This window comes from Ovis canadensis, chromosome Y (assembly GCF_042477335.2).
Source record: "Ovis canadensis isolate MfBH-ARS-UI-01 breed Bighorn chromosome Y, ARS-UI_OviCan_v2, whole genome shotgun sequence".
NCBI lineage: Eukaryota > Metazoa > Chordata > Mammalia > Artiodactyla > Bovidae > Ovis > Ovis canadensis.
This window is the reverse complement of record NC_091271.1, coordinates 7,048,737-7,069,951: the sequence shown is the minus strand read 5'-3', so window position 1 is coordinate 7,069,951 and position 21,215 is coordinate 7,048,737. Positions and strand designations below refer to the sequence as shown.

The 21,215-nt window shown below is 51.9% G+C and overlaps 1 protein-coding gene and 1 long non-coding RNA gene across 4 annotated transcripts in view; one reads left to right on the top strand and one right to left on the bottom strand.

The window, feature by feature from the left end:
• Positions 1–2,890: 2,890 nt before the first annotated feature.
• The window catches only part of LOC138431418 (G-protein coupled receptor 143), a 33,684-nt gene continuing 15,359 nt past the window's right edge, over positions 2,891–21,215 (top strand). Inside the window, exons 1-4 of the mRNA XM_069573554.2 lie at positions 2,891–5,836; positions 13,220–13,329; positions 14,126–14,220; positions 17,021–17,113. Coding sequence (XP_069429655.1) covers positions 5,569–5,836; positions 13,220–13,329; positions 14,126–14,220; positions 17,021–17,113 — 566 coding nt within the window. The 5' untranslated portion in view covers positions 2,891–5,568. The remainder of the gene's footprint in view (positions 5,837–13,219; positions 13,330–14,125; positions 14,221–17,020; positions 17,114–21,215) is intronic.
• Positions 12,381–21,215, bottom strand: part of LOC138929851 (uncharacterized) — a 28,659-nt gene continuing 19,824 nt past the window's right edge. For 2 of the 3 annotated variants that reach the window (XR_011446059.1, XR_011446060.1), the window contains exons 2-5: positions 18,578–18,723; positions 14,192–14,303; positions 13,205–13,869; positions 12,381–12,734 (exon numbers count right to left, since the gene is read on the bottom strand). This is a non-coding gene — a long non-coding RNA (uncharacterized lncRNA). The remainder of the gene's footprint in view (positions 12,735–13,204; positions 13,870–14,191; positions 14,304–18,577; positions 18,724–21,215) is intronic. The other variant, XR_011446058.1, reaches the window with a different exon arrangement.

Genomic DNA, 21,215 nt, shown 5'->3' with positions numbered 1-21,215 from the left:
GGAACCCTGGAGGCCGGCGACCGCGGAGGTGAGGCCGGAAGCGCCCGAGTCCCCGCAGCTGTCCCGCGCCCGCCCGCCAGTCCCCTGTGCCCCCAGCAATGGGCCAGGGATGCCGGTCCCCGGAGGCCTCTGCGCGCGCACTCGCGGCGTGGCCAGAGAGCTAGCCGTCAGGCGGTGCTCGGAAATCGGGCGGTAGGAGAAGGGGTCTTGATCTCTCACGGGGGCTGCCCGTACACCCTCAGATTGCCCAGTGCGGCGCGCAGCTCAAATGCGGAATGCCCTGAGTATTTGCGCTCAAACCTTGCGCGCTCAAACCCTGCTGTCGCTGTGGCACAAGTGTGCCACGAGGACGTCAGCTGGTATATGACTGTTCTGTACCTGGGCGCTGGTGAATACCTGATCCCGCCAAGAAGCTTCAGCCAAGTGCTGTGCAGGAAGAAGGTGGCAAGGTCAACCCAGGAGAGCACAGACAGAACGGTGAGTCATAGGTCCTGGCAGGTCCCAGAGGAGGTCGCGCCAGGACCTGCATCTCAGCAGGAGTGCCAGTGTCTTTAGGAGTCGTGAGCAGGATTTGTATTCTCCGGTTCTGTGGCATGTTAGGCAGACAACTGGGAAAAGAGGGCCTGGCCAGGTGGGCAGGGGTTCAGTTCACTCAGTCGTGTCCGGCTCTTTGCGACCGCATGAATCGCAGCATGCCAGGCCTCCCTGTCCATCACCATCTCCCGGAGTTCACTCAGACTCACTTCCATCGAGTCTGTGATGCCATCCAGACATCTCATCCTCTGTCGTCCCCTTCTCCTCCTGACCCCAATCCCTCCCAGCATCAGAGTCTTTTCCAATGAGTCAACTCTTTGCATGAGGTGGCCAAAGTACTGGAGTTTCAGCTTTAGCATCATTCCTTCCAAAGAAATCCCAGGGCTGATCTCTTTCAGAATGGACTGGTTGGGTCTCCTTGTAGTCCAAGGGACTCTCAAGGGTCTTTTCCAACACCACAGTTCAAAAGCATCAATTCTTCAGCACTCAGCTTTCTTCCCAGTCCAACTCTCACATCCATACATGACCACTGGAAAAACCATAGCCTTGAGTAGATGGACCTTTGTTGGCAAAGTAATGTCTTTGCTTTTCAACATGCTATCTAGGTTGATCATAACTTTTCTTCGTTACTACCCCATAAAGGACTCCAAGCTTCAGTGACCTCAGGGCTCCTGGGTAGAAGTATGAAACGACTTCTGCTCTTCTGCTCGAGGAGAAAGGAGTCTCGAAGAGGGTGCCTGTAAGAAGCAGACTCTGGTGGACTTTGGTTGTGGCAGGTCCATTCAAGTGCACAGAACTCAATACAGGCATGTGGTGGATGGTATCAGTGTTCACATTCTGGTTGCAATAGTGTGCTCTATCATTCCGCTCAGTGTTCCCATTGGGAGAGGTGAGGCATGGCGCACAAAGCAGGTCCCTGTATCATTTGTTTACAACTACATGAAAATCTACAAGTGTCTCCAAAACCAAAGTTGAAAAAGTTGCTGGCGTGGGAATGCCATGGCAGTCCAGTGGTGAGGACTCTGAGCTTCCACTGTGGGGGGCACAGGTTTGATGCTTGGTTCTGGCCGAGGAACTAAGATCTCATGTGTTGAGGAGCAGCTAAACCCGCATGTATCAGAGCTACTGACCCCAGGCGCCACAAGTAGAGGGTCCAGGCACCACCCTAGACAATTCCAAGTGCAATAACTGACACCTGACACAGCCAAATTTAAAAAAATAAAAAATTTTTTAAGTGGATGGATTTGATCAATTGAAGGCCTCACAGGTGGCACTAGTGACAAACAACCTGCCTGCCAAAGCAGGAGACGCAGGAGACACTAGGTTTCATCCCTAGGTGGGGAAGATCCCCTGGATGAGGGCATGGCAACCCGCTCCAGTATTCGCACCTGGAGAATCCCATGGACAGAGGAGCCTGGTGGGCTACAGTCCATGGTGTCACAGAGAGTCGGACCTGACTGAGTGACTAAGCACATGATCAACCATAAGATGAAAGACCATATAAATGCACCTACAGCTTTTGGATGTGCCCTGTCCCAACTCAGGGCTTCCCTTTTGTCTCAGCTGGTAAAGAATTGTGCAGTGTGGGAGACCTGTGTTCCATCCCTGATTTGGGAAGATCCCCTGGAGGAGGGCATGGCAATCCACTCCATTATTCTTGCCTGGAGAATCCCAGGGATAGAGGAGTCTGGGGAGCTACAGCCCATAGGATCACAGAAAGAGTCAGACATGGCTGAAACTGAACACACATAGCATCCTAACCAATCACCTAATGCCATCCTTCTAGTAGGAATTTTCTGTCTTGAGGCTATAAAAATGGGCTGCTAGCCCATCAAAGGGGCTGTTCTAAAGGCGTCTCCCTCTCTGATAAACTCCTCTCCTCTCATTCTGCCTCACCTCTGGAAACTTTTCCAACCGGTGCACGGACCACAACACTCCCCCCAAAACACATTTCCTTCAAAGTGCGGTGACATTCAGATGCCATCACATCTGAGACCACCTGCGACCTGCCTCCAGCCTCTCAAAAGCGGACTTCTTGCTGCTTCGAGATGCTGAGTCGCACAGAGTGCTTTGGTCAGTCTGACCCCTTTGTGGACACTCAGACTGATGGGGCAGTGAACCTCCTATTCCCCACTGGAGCTTAGGGAATGACCTGCCTGGATTGAAGTCTCAGCTCTACGACCTTTGTGAGCTTGGACACGTCACATGTCTTCTGCTGCCTTGGACAGAAACTAGAGATAGAAAGGTGAGCCACCAGGATGGGGGGTGCCAGTTAAGCCAGACTTGAAGTTGTCCAGTGCAGCCAACACTGCACTGGGAGGCAGTCGGATAAGGATACTCGTGTTAGCTTGGGTTCCTTCTTTGCCTCTGGACACAAACCCCACCCTGTCCTTTCCAGCCTGGGCTCATCTCCTTGCAGACTGAGAGATGGAGCTCAAGACTTAGTCTGATGGCTGCAGCACTGAATGTTCTGCTGACTGCTCTCTTAGGCACTATTTCTCAAGCCATCCATTTGTGCTGTTTTTTTCAGAGCAAAGACTGGGTTTCCTTCAGGAAGCCAAGTCAGGTGAGGTTAATTCCCCACAAAAACCACAAGTCAGACTCTTTGGCTTCTAACTCTCAGTAGCTCACTCATAGTCTGATTCTTTGTGACCCCATGTCCTGTAGCCCGCCAGCTCCCCTGTCCACGCAATTCTTCAGGCAAGAATCCTGGAGTGGCTAGCTGCTGTTCCCTTCTCCAGGGGATCGTCCTGACCTCTGATGGAAACCTGGTCTCCTGCATTGCAGGCAGACTCTTTACCTTCTGAGCCACTAAGCCCAGGTTCAAAACCCATCCACTGTGTGCAATATTTACAGAGCTACTGAATTCTCCCGGGGTAGGGGGTGGGGGGCAGAAAAGAGGTTGCATGCCAAGCTGTAACCCACAGCAAAACTTTTTTTTATCCTCGTAGAAGCTCTGTAGGCAACCTTGAGCAGTTTTGTCTGTTCTGGAGACACTGGGCAGAAACAGGCTGAAATGCAGTGACGCTGTTGCACGGATCCACCCCCCCGAATCTTTGGCATCAGGGCAAATGGACAGACGCGGCATTTTCATCTTTTAAGGCACATTCCACACACGATCTTCCAAAAGAATGTTCTGGTTTCCAGGAACCAAGGAAATAGAAGAGCAACTGTTCCCAACAGGTCCTGAGATCTCCGCTCTGAAGGAATCAGGGTCTCGGGAGTAGTCCTACGATGGTTTGTCCTGTGTTTACAAGCGAGTGTGTACTCCCCAAGGGTGGTTAAGGTTTCATCACCGTCAGCGTGTGTTCTGACTTCTATCAGAGCAGCTGCCCCTGCTTCCAGACAAGCCAGCCTGGATCTTTCTGAAGTGGTAGCGCTTGCAGCTCCTGGTTAGAGGCCCTGGTTCAATCCCGCAGTGACCTCCCCTCTGCCTTCTGCCCCAACAGAAGCCCAGTCCTGGGGTTTTCCAAGAGGAAGGCTGAGGAGCTGAGGCCAAACTCTGTCTTACTTAAAACTGCAAAGCTGGTGGTGGAAATGGAGATGAGCCGCTGGGGTGGGAGAAGGTGGAGGAAAAGCTTAGGGACACCTTACATCTGGTTGGAAAAATTCTGAAACGGCATGTTTACTGCTGGGAGGAGGTCAAAGACTGCTCTTGACTGCAAATGGACCTGTTAAATTTCCTGATGATAAGTATGATGGAGCTGGTGTTTTTCTTTCTTTCTTTCTTTGTCAAATTTTGATTAGTGAAGAATCTGCCTGCAATGTGGGAGACCTGGGTCCGATGCCTGGGTTGGGAAGATGCCCTGGAGAAGAGAAACGCTACCCACTCCAGTATTCTGGCCTAGATAATTCTATGGATGGTATAGTCCATGGGGTCGCAAAGAGTCAGCCACGACTGAGGGACTTTCGCTTTCACTTTTAGTAAAGCCATAACTTAGATGAGGCTCTTACATTTTCAACTTGAAGAGTTTTTTTTTTTAAAGTCCACTCAGTATATTACCAATAGTACTAATATAATTTTGAAACTTTTATGCATATAGAATTCAGCATGATTGTCAATGTTTAATGCAGTTCCTCTAAAAATTAAAGCAGGTGGCTAACTTGGTAAAGAATCCACTTGCAATGAAGGAGACCTGGGCTCAATCCCTGTGTCCAGAAGATCCCCTGGAGGAGGGCATGGCAACCCACTCCAGTATTTTTGCCTGGAGAGTCCCATGGACAGAAGAACCTGATGGGCTACAGTCCACAGGGTCGCAAAGACTCGAACACGAATGAGGGACTAACATACTTTAAGAAAATCTGAATAAACTTAAACTTTTTTTTTTCCTAAAGAGAGTTACTCTTGAAAGCTAATATACAATGTCAAAAATCTAACCCTACATTATTGAGCTGAGTAAAAATGGAGCGGATCTGAAGGTGCAAAACTGTGTGTGTGTGTGTGTGTGTGTGTGTGTGTGTCCAGCTTGGCAAAAGAGTTTCCCCTTTCTTCAAAGGTTTGTTGATTTCAAGCGAGAGTCCTAGCTCTGTGGGGTGATATCCGTTGTGGAGAGGGGTCATAGAAAAGAAGTATTTTCATGCTAATCACGGAAGGGGCACTGTTTATGAACTGGCAACGGATCAAAATGAAGGATGTCAGAGACTCAGACTGCTCAGACCTGGCAAGAGCGCGTGCTTTCTGGGGGAGATGAGTTAAGATGAGACAGCACTGTTGAGGGCTCCGGGTTCTGGGTAATTAACCTCCCCCGCCCCCCGGGAAGGCCTGCTGACGGGCGAGAGAGCTGACTTCCCGCCCCTGAGCTCTCTGCCCCCACCCCTCCTCCTCGCTACCAAGCATCACCCTCGTGAGGCCTCGTGGCGTTCCGCGCTGCCCTCACCGAGCCTGGCGCCTCTTCTGCCAGCGCGGGGCGGGGATCGGGCGGGGGCTGCGGGGAGGCCCAGGGCACATGACGCCCCCTCCCCGCGGCCCCCGCGCCAAGCACATGACTCAGGCCGGCAGGCAGACCCGAGCCGCGCGCGTCCCCAGCACGACCCATGGCCTCTCCGCGACTGGGCACCTTCTGCTGCCCCACGCGGGACGCCGCCACGCAGCTCGCGCTGGGCTTCCAGCCGCGGGCCTTCCACGCGCTGTGCCTGGGCAGCGGCGCGCTCCGCCTGGCGCTCGGCCTCCTGCAGCTGCGGCCCGGGCGCCTACCGGCGGGCCCCGGGATCGCCTCGGCCTCGCCAACGACCTCAGCCCGCGGCCCCGCCTCCGTGCGCATTGTGCGCGCCGCCAACGCTTGCGACCTGCTCGGCTGCTTGGGTTAGCGCGCGATCCGCGCGGGCTTGGTGCGGGGGTGGGGAACCCGTCAGTGTGCGAATGAGGGCGCCCGGTCCGCGAGTGCGGACCTCTTCTTGGGAGGTGAGGGCGCACGGCCGGGGACCCTTCCGTGCGTGGTTCAGGGCCCGCGCGGAGACCTCTCCGCGCGCAGTTGAGTGCGTGCAGCCTGTGGGTGAAGACGTTGGGCTCCTAAGTAGGGGCGAGTCTGTGCGTTTTTTCAGGGCGCGCCTAGGTGCGCGGTTGAGAGCCCGCGGCCCACGGGTGGTCCTTTGTGGGAGGTTGACGGGGTGCGGCCCGCCAATGGGGACCCCTTCGTGGGAGCTGTGGGCGCACGGCCCGTCGTAGGTGGGGACCACTGAGTGCGCGGTTGAGGGCGTGCAGCTCAAAGGTGGGGACCCCTCCATGCGCAGTTGAGCGCGCGCGGCCCGCGAGTAGGGCTCCCTCAGTTTGTGGGTGAGGACGCCCGGCCCCCAAGTAGAGACACGTCTGTGCCTTTTTTCAGGGCGCGCCTACGTGCGCGGTTGAGAGCCCCGAGGGTGGGCCTCTGTGCGAGGTTGACGGGGTGCGGCCCGCCACTGGGGACTCCTTCGTGGGAGCTGAGGGCTCACTGCCCGTCGTAGGTGGGGACCACTGCCTGCGCGGTTGAGGACGTGCGGCTCTACGGTGAGGACCCCTCCGTGTGAGGGTGAGGACGCCTGGCCCGCGAGTAGGGACCCGTCTGTGCGTTTCCTGGGGCGCACGCACCGCAGGTGCGGACCTCTCCGTGCCCAGTTGAGGGCGAGTGGGGATCTTTCTGTGTGTGCTTGAAGGCACGCTGTCCGCGAGTGGGGACCCCTCCGTGTGCAGTTGAGGGTGCACGGCCCGCAGGTGGGGACCACTGTGTGCGCAGCTGAAAGCACACGGCCCGGGGTGGGAACCCCTCCATGCCCATTTGAAGGCTCATGGCCCACGAGTGGGGACCTCTCTGTGCCCAATTTAGAGCGCACTGCCCGCGAGTGGGGACGCCCTTCATGGGAGTTGAGGGCACACAGCCTTGTGGTGAGGACTACCACTCCGTGCGTGGTTGAGGGTGCATGGCCCACGGGTGGGGTCCTTGGTGCACAGTTGAGGGTGCGCATACTGTGGTGGGGATCCATCCATGCCCAGTTGAGGGCCCAGGAGTGGGGACCCCTCTGGATGCAGTTGAATGCGCACGGCCGGCTGGTGGGATCCCCTCCATGTGCCGTGAGGACGCCCAGCCCATGAGGCCCATTCCGTGTGTGCTTGAGGGTGCGCTGCACGCGAGTGGGGACCGCTCCGTGCATAGTTGAGGGCGCATGGACCGCGGGTGGAAACCACTGTATGAGCGGTTGAAGACACATGGCCCCGGGGTCTGCGAATGGGGACCTCTCACTGCACACGAAGGGGTCCCCACTCGTGGACAGCTTGCTTTCAAGCACACACAGAAAGATCCCCACTCGCTGGCCGCGGGCCCTCAACTGGACACGGAGGGGTCCTCACCCGCGGTGCGTGCGCCCTAGGAAACGCACAGACGGGTCCCTACTCGCGGGCCAGGCATCCTCACCCTCACACGGAGGGGTCCTCACCGTAGAGCCGCGCGTCCCATGAATGGGCCCTTCATGGGCATGGAGGGCGCACAGCCTTGTGGTGAGGACCACTCCATGAGGGGTTGAGGGCACACTGCCCATAGGTGGGGAACCCTTGGTGTGCAGTTGAGGGCGCGCCTACAGCCTTGAGGACCCATCCGTGCGTGGTTGATGGTGTGTGGCCCGTGAGTGGGAACCCTCTCTGTGTGCTTGTGGGCTCACGGCCTGCGAGTGGGAACCACTGGGTGAATGGTTGAAGGCACACAGCCTTGTGGTGGGGACCACTGCATGCACGGTTGAAGGCACACGGCCCGTGGGTGGAAAGCCTTTCGTGTGCAGGTGAGGACATCGGGCCGCGAGTTGGGACCCGTCTGTGCGTTTTCCAGGGCGCGCGTGGAAAGGATAGTACATGTCAGGATCCCTCCATGCCCAGCTGAGGCCCGCAGCCCTCTAGTGGGGATACCTCCGTGTGTGCTTGAGAGCGCGCTGCTCGCGAGTGGGGACGCCTCTGTCTGCGGTTAAGGGCGCACAGCCCAGTGGCAGGGACTACTGCGTGCGCGGTTGGGGACACCTGGCCCGCGAGCAGGGAGCTGTCTGTGCGTGTTTCAGGGCACGTGCACCTCGGGTCAGGGCTCCTCCGTGTGCCGTTGAGCGCGCGGCCAGCGAATGGGGACCTCTCCTTACGCGAATGAGGGCAGACGGCCCGCGGTGGGAACCCCTCCATGCCCAGTGGAGGCCGCGGGGCCCAAGAGTGGGGACCCCCTTCTTGGGAGCTGAGAGAACACGGCCCTCGATTGGGGAACCCTTCGTGTGCAGGGAAGGTTCCGGGAGTCGTGTGCATGGTTCAGGATGTACGTACCGCGGATGGGGACCACTCCTTGCAGAATTGAGCGCGCCTGGTCTCCGGGACTCGGGGACCCTCAATATGTGGGTGAGGATGCCAGGCCCGCGTGTGGGGGACCCGTCTGTGAGTGGTTGAGGGCGCCTAGCAGATGGGTGGGGTCCCCTCCGTGCAAGGATGAGGGCACCCCGTCCATGGGTGGGGACCCATCTGTGCGTAGTTGAAGGCATGGGGCCCGCAAGTGGGGAGCTCTGTGTATGAGTGGGGGTGCCCAGCAGTCGGGTGGTGCGTGTTTTAGGGCCCGTGGTCCGTGAGTGGGGACCCCTACGTGTGCAAATGAGGATGCCCGCCCCGGGGAATGGGTACTGCTTGTGCGTGGTTGAGAGTGCCTGGCCCGCGGATGGGAGGACTGATCCAGAGGCTGCTACCCAGGGACACTACGGGAGAACGAGTGGATTCTGCAATACAAGATGGGTAAAAGTTGCTTCCAGGGACTTCTTTTTTTCTTTTTTTAACACTTTGGTGTATTCCTTACTGCTCATACTAGGGAAGCTTTAGGCAGTGTTGTGAAGGAAAACCCAGAAAATACAATGGTTCCATGATCTTTCCACCAATAAGAGACTAAGAGTTGATATTATCAAGCCTGTGCTCGCAGGCATGCAGTTGTTTCCAAACCAATTTAGCAGAATTAGGAAGAAAACTCCATATATACGATAAAATTTTCATTTCCTTTTTTATCTATGTATCTAAGTTTGGGTTTTCTGTCACAGGTGTGCAGACTTGTAGTCTCTAGGCTAAATCCAGCCTGCTTTTCTATGTACGGCCCATGAGTTAAAAATGTTTTTACACGTTAAAGTATGTTTTAAAAATCTACAGGGACTTCCCTGGTGGCTCAGACAGTAAAGCATCTGCCTGCAAGGTGAGAGACCCAGGTTCGATCCCTGGGTCGGGAAGATCCCCTGGAGAAGGAAATGGCAACCCACTCCAGTACTCTTGCCTGGAAAATTCCATGGATAGAGGAGCCTTGTGGGCTACAGTCCATGGGGTCACAGAGAGTCGGACACAACCAAGCAACTTCCCTTTCTCCCTTTCTAAGGGGAGAGTGAAAAAGCTGACTTAACACTCAGAGCTTAAAAATCTACAGAACAGGGGCTTCCCTGGTGGTCCAGTGACTCAAACTCTGCACTCCCAATGCAGGAGACCCAGATTCAATCCCTGGTCAAGGGAACAAATCTCACATGCCGCAGCTAAGACCCGGCCCAGCCAAGTAAATAAATACTTTTAAGAAAATCTACAGAACAACGGTATTTCAGACATGTAAGCATTCTGTGAAATGTGAATGTCAGCATCCGTAAGTGGAGTCTGATGGGGATACAGCCGTGCCCTGCACTTGTGCACTGTTGGGGCAACATCTTCCACCCACCCTGTTCCCCCACGAGGGCAGAAGTGGGTATTGCATAGATAAAGTGTGGGCCACAGGCCCTAAACTATTTTCTCTCTGTTCCATTACAGAAACTTTGCTGACCCCTGCTTTCAACCCTAGCATGGCACGTTTTACAAACTCTAAGCTCAATACTGCTGACCTTTTAAACTTTTTATTTTGGACTTTATTAAATATATGCAAATGTAGAGAGACTGTAGAATAAGCCCCCTGTTCTCATCACCTAGCCTCCTCTATACTTCATCCCTGTACCCCACTCCCCATTGAATTAATTTGAAGCAGATCCAAGAATTTATATCATTTCATCCACACAAATCTCAGATGTATCTGCAGAAGTATTCAGCATATATATATATGTATATAACTATATACATAATTATATAACATGTCTATTGTAACATACTGTATACTACATGTGTGAGTGTGTTAGTCACTCGCTCATGTCTGACTCTTTGCAGCCCATGGACTGTAGCCCGCCAGGTTCCTCTGTCCATGGGATTCTCCATGCAATAATACTGGAGTGGGTTGCCATTCCCTTCTCCAGGGATCTTCCCAACCCAAGGATCAAACCTGGGTCTCCCACATTGCAGAAGGATTCTTTACTATCTGAGCCACCAGGGAAGCCATATATTGTATGTTACAATATTTTCTATATTACAATATATAGCATATTTAATATGTTATATTAGTGAAGTGAAATTGCTCAGTCATGTGCAACTCTTTGCAACCCCATGAACGGTAGCCTACCAGGCTCCTCCATCCATGGAATTTTCCAGGCAAGTGTACTGGAGTGGGTTTCCATTTTCTTCTTCAGGGATCAAAGCCAGGTCTCCTGCATCACAGGCAGACACTTTACCCTCTGAGCCATCAGGGAAGCCCAATATGTTATATTAAGTGTATATTTAATATAGTATCATATTATAATATGTAATTATATATATATATATCACACTGATATCACTACCACCTAAAAAATAAGGAAAACCATTTCCTTCACGTCACCACTACATGTTCAGGCATGTCGTACACGCCGGTTTTCAGTTTGTTTGTTCAAATCAGGATCCAAAGGGCGTCGATGTTCTGTGAGCGCTGACTGGTGCTGGCCATGTTGGAATCATGTACTCTTGAAAGAGAGGCTCTGATGGTATTTGAATGGCTTCCACCTCGTGTCCTGAGGGTGTAGCAGCAGCTTCTAGCCCACCTTGACCAGATACCTGGTGGATGTGTCCCAGGGGTTGGCTCCCCTGTTTCTCTTGCTGTTTTGTGCTTGGAGACGCTCAAGAATCTTGACTCCAGACACATGCCATGGAACTTGTAGTCACTTTTTCAGACTGGAGTAAGACAGGAAGGAATACATCTCTTTCTGTTAGCGACAAAGCGAGTGTGGTGCAGGATAATTAAATTTTTAAAAATTGGCTTTCTCCCTGATTCTGCTGAAGCATTTGGGGGAAGCATCTTAATAGTTTCAGTAACTTGAATATCTGGAGATAGAGTTGCAGCCAAACATCTTTTGAGGGGTCAGGAAGTAAGATTGGTACATCCTTTCACCTTTCGAAGGAAGGTACATGGCACTGTGGGCAAATGAACAGAAGCAGGAGTCAGGGCAAGGCGGGGGGTGTCCAGACCTCCTCGCTGAGAAATAACAAGCACAGATGCCAAGGCATCCCTGGTGGTCCAGTGGTAAAGGACCCGCCTGCCAATGCAGGGGATGCAGGTTCGATCCCCGGTCCGGGAGGCTGCTGCATACTCCAGAGTCTGTGAGCCACAATTGCTGAGCCTATGGTGTAGAGACTTCTGAAGCCCACGACCCACCTAGAGCCTGCGCTCCTAGAGATGCCCCGGTGGTGAGAAGTCCACACACCACAGTGAAAAGTAGCCCCCCCTCTCTGAAACTAGAGAAAGCCTGCGAAGACCAAGTACAGCCAAAATAAAGACAGAAAGAAATACAGATGCTATCGCATGGAGTGTGGTCCCCCGCCCCCCCCCCAGGATTTTTTAAAATCTTCCCCCCCACCCGGACAAATTGCACAGCTTGTGGGACCCCAATTCCCTGACCAGCGATTGAACCTGGGCCATGGGGGTGAAAGCACAGAATCCTAGCCACTAGACCACCAGGGAAGTCCCACCCCAGTTTTACTGAGACTTCACTGACATACAGCACTGGGAAACATTTAGATATCCAGGACAATGATTCACATTTACCACAAAATGTTTCCTAAACACCCATCACCTCATATACATGCAAAAATATATACATATGGTGTTTACTGAGCTCAAAGCAGATCTCTATAGTGAAAACAACAAAGCACTGATTCGAATAAAACATTATTCCTGTTATTTGCGCTTAAGAATGAGAGGCGACATCTTTAGGATTTTAGTGTGCATAATTCCCTTTGGTGGTGTAGGACAGTGTATATTTGGTTGCCTAATTTGAAGTATATGTTTGTATGCCAACTATACACATCATGCTAGTATCCAAGTCTGTACTGTTCATTTCCCCTTGAGCATTTGGCGTTATGCAGTGTACACTCAAACAGACGTTATCACAAACCTCACAACGCTCGAGTGTGGATACTGACTATAGGCGAATTAGATATCTGGATCTAAGAGCAAGGAAAACTCACAAATAATAAATGTCAGAAGTAGATTACCAAGAGCTAACTTGTGAAAATCTTCAATTTTTATTTTTTATTTTTAAAAAGAACGGAAGGACTCTCTTCCACAACTTCAGAATAAGCTTTTTCGGGACTTTGCTGGTGGTCTGGTGGTTGAGAATCCACCTTGCAATGCAGGGCACGTGAGTTCCATCCCTGGTCGGGGAAGATCCCACGTGGCATGGAGCGACTAAGCTCATGCCCCACAACTACTGTGCCCACGAGCCATGACTGCTGAGCCCAGGTGATGAAACTGCTGGAGCCCAGGTGCCCTGGAGCTGGTTCTCCACAACAAGGGAAGCCACAGAGACGAGAAGCCCAAGAGTAGTGCCCCTGCTCGCTGCACCTGGAGAAAGTCCTGTTAGCAGCAACAAAGACCAATCAATAAAATAAATCAATACATCCTTTAAAAAAAATTAAAAAAGAAAGAATGTGCTTCTTTTCAGTCGTTCTTTTTTTTTTTTTTCACACAAGGACTAGTTAATCTGGACACTAAAAATACAGCCAAGAAACAGTTGCTTCTTAGAGGCAAATAAACGAACAAGCAAAGTAAGGAACGTGACTGTAGCTGATGTCAGTGGAAGTGGAAATCAAAGTGCCTGGGTTTGCCTGCAACCATAATCCTTATCTTCTGAGTCTTTTTTCTTCCCCCTGTCTCTCCTGCACCCATCATCTCTGCCTCCCTCACGTCTTTCTCTCTCCCTCCCTATCTCCTATCCATCCATCCTTTCACCTGTCCATGTGTCCATTTGTCCATCCATCATTTTTACTGTCACCAGGTCCCCTTTAGGTCTGAGTCAGGAGCAGATACAAAGAAAGCGTTATCACCTGGTTGTCCCTTAGGTATCGTGGTCCGATCTGCGGTGTGGTTAGGGTTTCCGAGTTTCGTGGATGACATCTCCGCCGTGAACAGGACAGATGTGTGGCCAGCCGTCTTCTGCATGGGGAGTGCAGTAAGTGTGGCTCCCCTGGCCCCCCTCCCCACCCCTTCACTCCCCTCTGTTACACTGAGTCCTCAAAGTATGGTCCTGACCTTCCCACCAACCCAGTGCAGTTTTTAGAAAAGCTCAGAGACCCCCACCCTTACCCCACTGACCAGGGACCCTGCGGAAGGGGGCCTGTTTGTGATTTAACAAACCCTCCAGGGGTCTCTGGAGCTTCCCAGGTGGCTTACGGTGAAGAACCCGCCTGCTAATGCAGGAGATGTGGGTTCGATCCCTGGGTTGGGAAGATCCCCTAGAGGAGGAAATGGCAACCCACTCCAGTAATTTTGGCTGGAGAATCCCATGAACAGAGGACCCTGGGGGGCTACAGTCCACGGGGTCGCAGAGAGACAGACACCATGGATAGGACTTAGCATTGCAGCACGTCCCTGCCTTGCTTCTCCTGGGAAGGCCCTTCCTGCGCGTCCTCTTCTTTCGTCCTCAGCAGAAGGGAGTCTGGTTCAAAGTGCCAGGCCAGGCCTTTCGTCTCTGAGCTCTTCATCTCTCTGCCTACATGTGTGAGCACCAGGCAGGGCTAGCTGGACCAGTCCAGCTGAGCAGACGGGGAAGCCAAGGCCACATCCCAGCCTGGGCTTCCAAGGGTGGCCACATGTCTGCGGAGGGCTTTCAGGGACACGTGATGACCTCAGGGGAGGAGGCAGGGCCACCTGGAGCCTGCCCCCAGGGGCTGGGATGACATCAGGGGTGGGGCGGGGCCACCCGTAGCCTGCACCCTGGGGCTGGGATGCCGTTCTTCTGATTATAGCTCTGGATCCAGCTGCTGTACAGCGCCTGCTTCTGGTGGTTGTTCTGCTACGCGGTGGATGCCTACCTGGTGATCCAGAGGTCGGCTGGACAGAGGTATGCAGGGCGAGCAGCCGGGGTCTTCTGCCCTAGCTCATTGCCCAAGGGGAAGGTTGGAGAGGCCACGAGCACTCTTATTTCTGTAGGGTAGACACGGAAAGTGAAAGAGGAGAGCAAAAAAGTTGGCTTAAAGCTCAACATTCAGAAAACTGAGATCATGGCATCTGGTCCCATCACTTTATGGGAAATAGATGGGGAAACAGTGGAAACAGTGGCAGACATTCTTTTTCGGGGGCTCCAAAATCACCGCAGATGGTGACTGCAGCCATGAAATTAAAAGACACTTACTTCTCAGGAGAAAAGTTAGGACCAACCTAGATAGCACATTAAAAAGCAGAGACGTTACTTTGCCAACAAAGGCCTATCTAATCAAGGCTATGGTTTTCCCAGTAGTCATGTATGGATGTGAGAGTCAGACTATAAAGAAAGCTGAGTGCCAAGGAATTGATGCTTTTGAACTGTGGTCTTGGAGAAGACTCCTGAGAGTCCCTTGGACCTCAGGGAGATCCAACCAGTCCATCCTAAAGGAAATCAGTCCTGAATATTCATTGGAAGAACTGATGTTGAAGCTGAAACTCCAATCCTTTGGGCACCTGATGTGAACAACTGACTCATTGGAAAAGACCTTGATGCTGGAAAAGATTGAGGGCAGGAGGAGAAGGGGACGACAGACGATGAGATGGTTGGATGGCATCACTGACTGAAAGGACATGAGTTTGAGTCAACTCCGGGAGTTGGTGATGGACAGGGAGGCCTGGCATGTTGCAGTCCATGGAATCACAGAGTTGCACATGACTGAGCGACTGAACTGAACTGAGACACAGTCCGTCAGAACCTCTCAGTGGGCACTCCACCAAGAAACATCTAATGCCAGCTCGTTTTTGTATAAAAGGCAGAAGGCACAGTCAAAACAGCAAGGTATTCTTGCTGGGCACCTGAAACATTGCCAGTCAACTATATATACATATATATAAAGAAAAAATAGCAAAATATTTTCCAGGTGCCCCTTCCCCCCAAAACTGAGGATTTTAAAACCGTGGAAATAAGTAATTCAGTAAATTTCATATTTGGAACTGGACAGATACTAAAAAAGGGTTGGCATGATTCTGATGGTATCTAAAGGTTATAGGAAGAAGTTCTAAGAAGTATGTATGGATGTGTTATGCTAAGTACAGAGCCCAAGAATTCTGGAGCTGGAGAGGGGGCTGTCTAGGAGGAATTACATAGTGGTTAGTGCCTTGGCCCCAGTAGGTTCAAGTTCCTGGCCCTCACTCATGCACCTCAGTCACTGAGTGACTGTTGGCAAGTTTCTGAACCTCTCTGGATCACCTGCAAGGCTTACTGCCTCTGCTCCTTCGGGGGGACAGGGTGGCGTGTGTGGGTGTACAGAGATGAAGGATGGGGATGGTTAAGGATGTAAGCATGGGGGTGGTAAGAGTATCAACTCTGCCAGGAATGATCAAGAGTGGCAGTGGAGAGAGATGGGAAGTTTCCCTGCTCTCCGGGAATGTCAGATGGCCACCCGTTTCTCAGAGACCTTCCTTGTGGTTTGGACTGAGCATTAAGGCCCTTGCACGTTAGGTACCGAGATGACCTCAGGAAGGACAGAGGCTGGGAACCCCTTGCTACTGGGGGAGCGGGGTCCCTAGGAGGAATTATGCCAGCTCATTTTTACAAAAAGAAGAAGGCACAATCAAAACGGCAAGGTGTTCTTGCTGGGCACCTGAAATGTCTGTCCCTCCTGTCAATCTTGAAAGCCTTCAGTTCAGTTCAGTCTCTCAGTCATGTCAGACACTTTGTGACCCCACGGACTGCAGCACGCCAGGCCTCCCTGTTCATCACCAACTCCCAGAGCTTACTCAAGCTCATGTCCATTGAGTTGGTGATGCCATCCAGCAATCTCATCCTCTATCGTCCCCTTCTCCTCCTGCCCTCAATCTTTCCCAGCATCAGGGTCTTTTCTAATGAGTCAGCTGTTCGCATCAGGTGGCCAAAGGATTGGAGTTTCAGCTTCAGCATCAGTCCTTCCTCAGGATATTCAGGACTGATTTCCTTTAGGATGGACTGGTTGGTTCTGCTTGCAGTCCAAGGGACTCCCAAGAGTCTTCTTCAATGCCACAGTTCCAAAGCATCAATTCTTCAGCACTCAGCTTTCTTTATAGTCCGACTCTCACATCTATACATAACTATTGGAAACACCATAGCTTTTCCTAGATGGACCCTGAAAGCCTTAGGTTAAGGGAAACAAACCAGACACAGAAGGCCACACTTTTTACACTTCCACTTGGATGAAATGTCCAGAATAGGTGAATCCATAGAGAGAGGTGGTAGCTGAGTGGTTGCCAGGGGCTGGGGGTGCAGGCGTGATGGGGAGAGACCCCCAAATGGGTGTGGGTGTCCTTTTAGGGGGATGAACATGTTTTGAAACTGGCCTGAGGTGGGGCTTGCATGGCACTGTGGATGTCCTAAATGCCGCTGAGTTGTTCACTGTAGAATGGTGACTTTGATGTTACGTGACTTTCACTACTCAGCACTAAGGGGTGAAGCAGCCATAGACAATACATACACTAATGGGCACAGCTGTGTGCCAATAAAACTTTATTTACAAAAGCAGGCGGAGGGCCGGATCCGTACTGAGGGCTGTGTTTAAACAAATAGACAAACAAAACAACCTCAGAGGCACAATCGGGGCTGTTTGCTGAGAGTCTGCTCTGCATGTGTTTTACCGCTGCTCGCAGAGTGCGAGGCCGGGCAGGTGCTGGACCTGAGGTTCTGGACCTGTATCCTCCCTCCCCAGCACAATCCTGCTGTACCACCTGATGACCTGGGGCCTGGCCGCCCTGCTGAGCGTGGAGGGTGCCCTAATGCTGTACTATCCCTCCGTGGCCAGGTGAGCCGGGGCTCCCCCGATGCCCAACCCCCATGGGGTGTCCTCCTGCAGGACGTGCCTGGGTGCTGACCCCACATAGGTGGGCGGGCCTTTGTCCAGGTTCCGTGCAGCTGCAAGCATCTGCCTGGCTCCTTGAGCCGGCCAGGGTCCCCTGCTCCTGCCCGTCACGTGTGTGTTGGGTCAGTGCTGTGCCCAGTGTGGATACAGAGCTTGAGGTGGGGCTTGCACAGCACCATGGATGTCCTAAATGCCGCTGACTTGTTCACTGTAGAATGGTGAGTTTGATGTTATGTGACTTTCACTACTCAGCGCTAATGGGTAAAGCAGCGATAGATAATACACGCACAAGTGGGCATGGCTGTGTGCCAATAAAACTTTATTGGCAAAAGCAGGCGGAGGGCTGGATCTGTACTGAGGGCTGTGTTTAAACAAACAAACAAAAAAACAACCTCAGAGGCACAATCAGAGCTGGGGGTGCATCTCTTCTCCCTAGATATCTGTGATGGGCATGGCTCCCTCCTATCTGCTCTTGATTTTTTTTTGTCCTTCAAACCAGCTTCCTCTGGGCATGCAGGTGAGTTGAACATCCCAGGGCTGAGTTCCAGATGTCTGGGAGACTCAAAGGGTTGCTTTTAGAATAGCTCATTTTCAGCCTCTGCTGTCTACACCTTTTTTTCATGTCTCCATCCTGTGCTCTTCTGAACACACACTGGGAGATGTGGCCTCTGAAACTGTCTCAGACATTTCTTTGAGTCTGAACCCCTGCCCTTTACCATTTGTAAAACCTCAAGGTCCCTCTAAGGAGATATATTCTACATTTTAATGGAAAACTGAAAATCAGAGGTTGAACATGGTCTCTTGGTGGTTTTAAGGTGGTGTAGACCCAGGGAGGGGCTTTCTGGGTAGCTCAGCTGGTAAAGAGTCTGCCTGCAATGCAGGAGACTCCAGTTCAATTCCTGGGTTGGGAAGTTCCCCCAGAGAAGGGATAGGCTACCCACTCCAGTATTCTTGGACTTCCCTGGTGGTTCAGACAGTAAAAAATCCGCCTGCAATGTGGGAGACCTGGGTTCAATTCCTGAGTTGGGAAGATCCCCTGGAGGAGGGCATGGCAACCCACTCCAGTATTCTTGCCTGGAGAATCCCATGGATAGAGGAGCCTGGTGGGCTACAGTCCATGGGGTCACAAAGAGTTGGACACAACTGAGCGAATAAGCACAGCACAGCACAGACCCAAGGATCAGTGCAGCATGGCCCTTAATACAGATCGGGCCCTTAATACAGATCTGGCCCTTTGCCTGCTTTTGTAAATAAAGTTTTATTGGCACACAGCCGTACCCATTTGTGTATGTATTGTCTATGGCTGCTTTATCCATTAGAGTTGAGTAGATTTGACTCAAATCCACTAGTAGGTTCTAAAGCCTAAAATATTTCCTATCTGTTCCTTTAGAGAAAAAAATTGCTGACCTGTGGTGTAGACTGTTTCTCCCCATCTTTCTTAATTTCTTGCAGCTGCTCACTCAAATGTCTCCACAGTCCTATTGCCTTGTCAACTGTGACTACTTCCAGGGCTCTGCGTAGACCCCTCAAAATAATCTGCTCTCCCCAGGAGCCTTAAAAGGGCAAAGACAGAGTTAGCAGCTGTTACAGAGGGATGCACTTAATCGGAAAGAGAATCTTTATCACTTGCCTCCACCCGTGGGATCCTGGGGCTGTTTTATTTGAGCCCAGGTGCTCCAAGATTAACACAAGGCCTCCCCCTGAAGCATTTTAACTCTGCATCATCTCATCCTCCAACATCTCCACCCTCAATCATCCCCACCCTCTATCATCTCCAACATGCATCACCTCCAACCTCCATCATCTCCACCCACCATCATCCCATCATGCCCATCTTCCATCATCTCATAGGCCACCATCTCATCCTCCAACATCTGTACCCTATATCATCCCCACCCTCCAACATCTCCACCCTCAATCATCCCCACCCTCAACATCTCCACCCTCAATCATCCCCACCCTCCAACATCTCCACCCTCAATCATCCCCACCCTCCAACATCTCCACCCTCAATCATCCCCACCCTCCAACATCTCCACCCTCAATCATCCCCACCCTCAACATCTCCACCCTCAATCATCCCCACCCTCCAACATCTCCACCCTCAATCATCCCCACCCTCCAACATCTCCACCCTCAATCATCCCCACCCTCCAACATCTCCACCCTCAATCATCCCCACCCCTCAACATCTCCACCCTTAATCATCCCCACCCTCCAACATCTGCAACATACACCACCTGCAAGCATCATCATCTGCAACTTCCATCATCCTGTCTTCTCTAACTTCCATCATCTCATCTTGTCTTCCACCATCTCTACTCTCCATCATCTCCACCTTCCATCATCTCATCTTTCATCATCTCCACCTTCCATCATCCCATCATCCCCCCCATCATCTCCACCATCCATCATTTTCATCCTCCATCATCTCCATCCTCCAACAGAACCATCCTCCATTATCTCCATCCTCCATAGTCTCCAGCCACCATCATCTCATCTGCCTCATGTCCACCCTCCACCATCTCCACCATCCATCAGTCTGCCCTCCACCATGCCATCATCTCCACCTTCTGTCATCCCATCATGTCTAACTCCATCTTCTCCCCCTCCATCATCACCACATTCCATCATCTTCACTCTCCATCATCTCCACCTTCCCTCATCCCATCATGCCCACCCTGCATCATCTCATCCTCCAACATCTTCCCCCTGCCTCATCCCCACCCTCCAACATTTCCTCCATCATCTCCGCCCTCCATGAGCTCCAACTTCCATCATCACATGTCTCTAACCTCCATCATCTCATCCATAATTATCTCCACCATCTATCATGTCCACCCTCCATAATCTCTGACCTCCTTTATGTCATCATCTCCATTATCCCATCATCTCCTGCCTCCATCATCTCATCTTCCACCATCACAACCTTCCATCATCTTTCAGTTCAGTCGCTCAGTTGTGTCTGACTCTTTGTGACCCCATGAATTGCAGTACACCAGGCCTCCCTGTCCATCACCAACTCCCGGAATCTACCCAAACTCATGTCCATCAAGTCAGTGATGCCATCCAACCATCTCATCCTCTGTCCCCTTCTCCTCCTGCCCTCAATCTTTCCCAGCATCAGGGTCTTTTCAAAATGCCCTCCATCATTTCCACCTTCCATCAGTCCTCTCTCCTTCTACCATCCCAATCTCCTCTAACCTTCATCATCTAATCCTACATCACCTCCACTCTCCATCATGTCCAGATTCCATCATCCCATCATGTCACCCTCCGTCATCTCATCTTCCTTCATCATTCATTCAGTCCAGTTCAGTCACTCAGTCGTGTCCAATTCTTTGCGACCCCATGAATCGCAGCACGCCAGGCCTCCCTGTCCATCACCAACTCCCGGAGTTTACTGAAACTCATGTCCATCAAGTCGGTGATGCCATCCAGCTCTCTCATTCTTTGTCATCCCCTTCTCCTCCTGCCCACAATCCCTCCCAGCATCAGAGTCTTTTCCAATGAGTCAACTCTTTGCATGAGGTAGCCAAAGCCCTGGAGTTTCAGCTTCAGCATCAGTCCTTCCGAAGAACACCCAGGGCTGATCTCCTTCAGAATGCACTGGTTGGATCTCCTTGTAGTCCAAGGGACTCTCAAGAGCCTTCTCCAACACCACAGTTCAAAAGCATCAATTCTTTGGCACTCAGCTTTCCTCCCAGTCCAACTCTCACATCCATACATGACCACTGGAAAAACCATACCCTTGACTAGACGGACCTTTGTTGGCAAAGTAATGTCTCTGCTTTTGAATATGCTATCTAGGTTGGTCATAACTTTTCTTCCAAGGAGTAAGTCTTTTAATTTCATCATTACCCTCCATCATCATCACCCTCTATCATCTCCATCCCCCATCATCTCCAGCCTCCACCATCCCATCATCTCCTCTGCACCCTCCATATTCTCTCCACCCTCTATAATCTCCACCCTCCACCATCCCATCATCTCCTCTGCACCCTCCATCTCTCCACCCTCCATCATCCCATCATCTCCTCTGCAC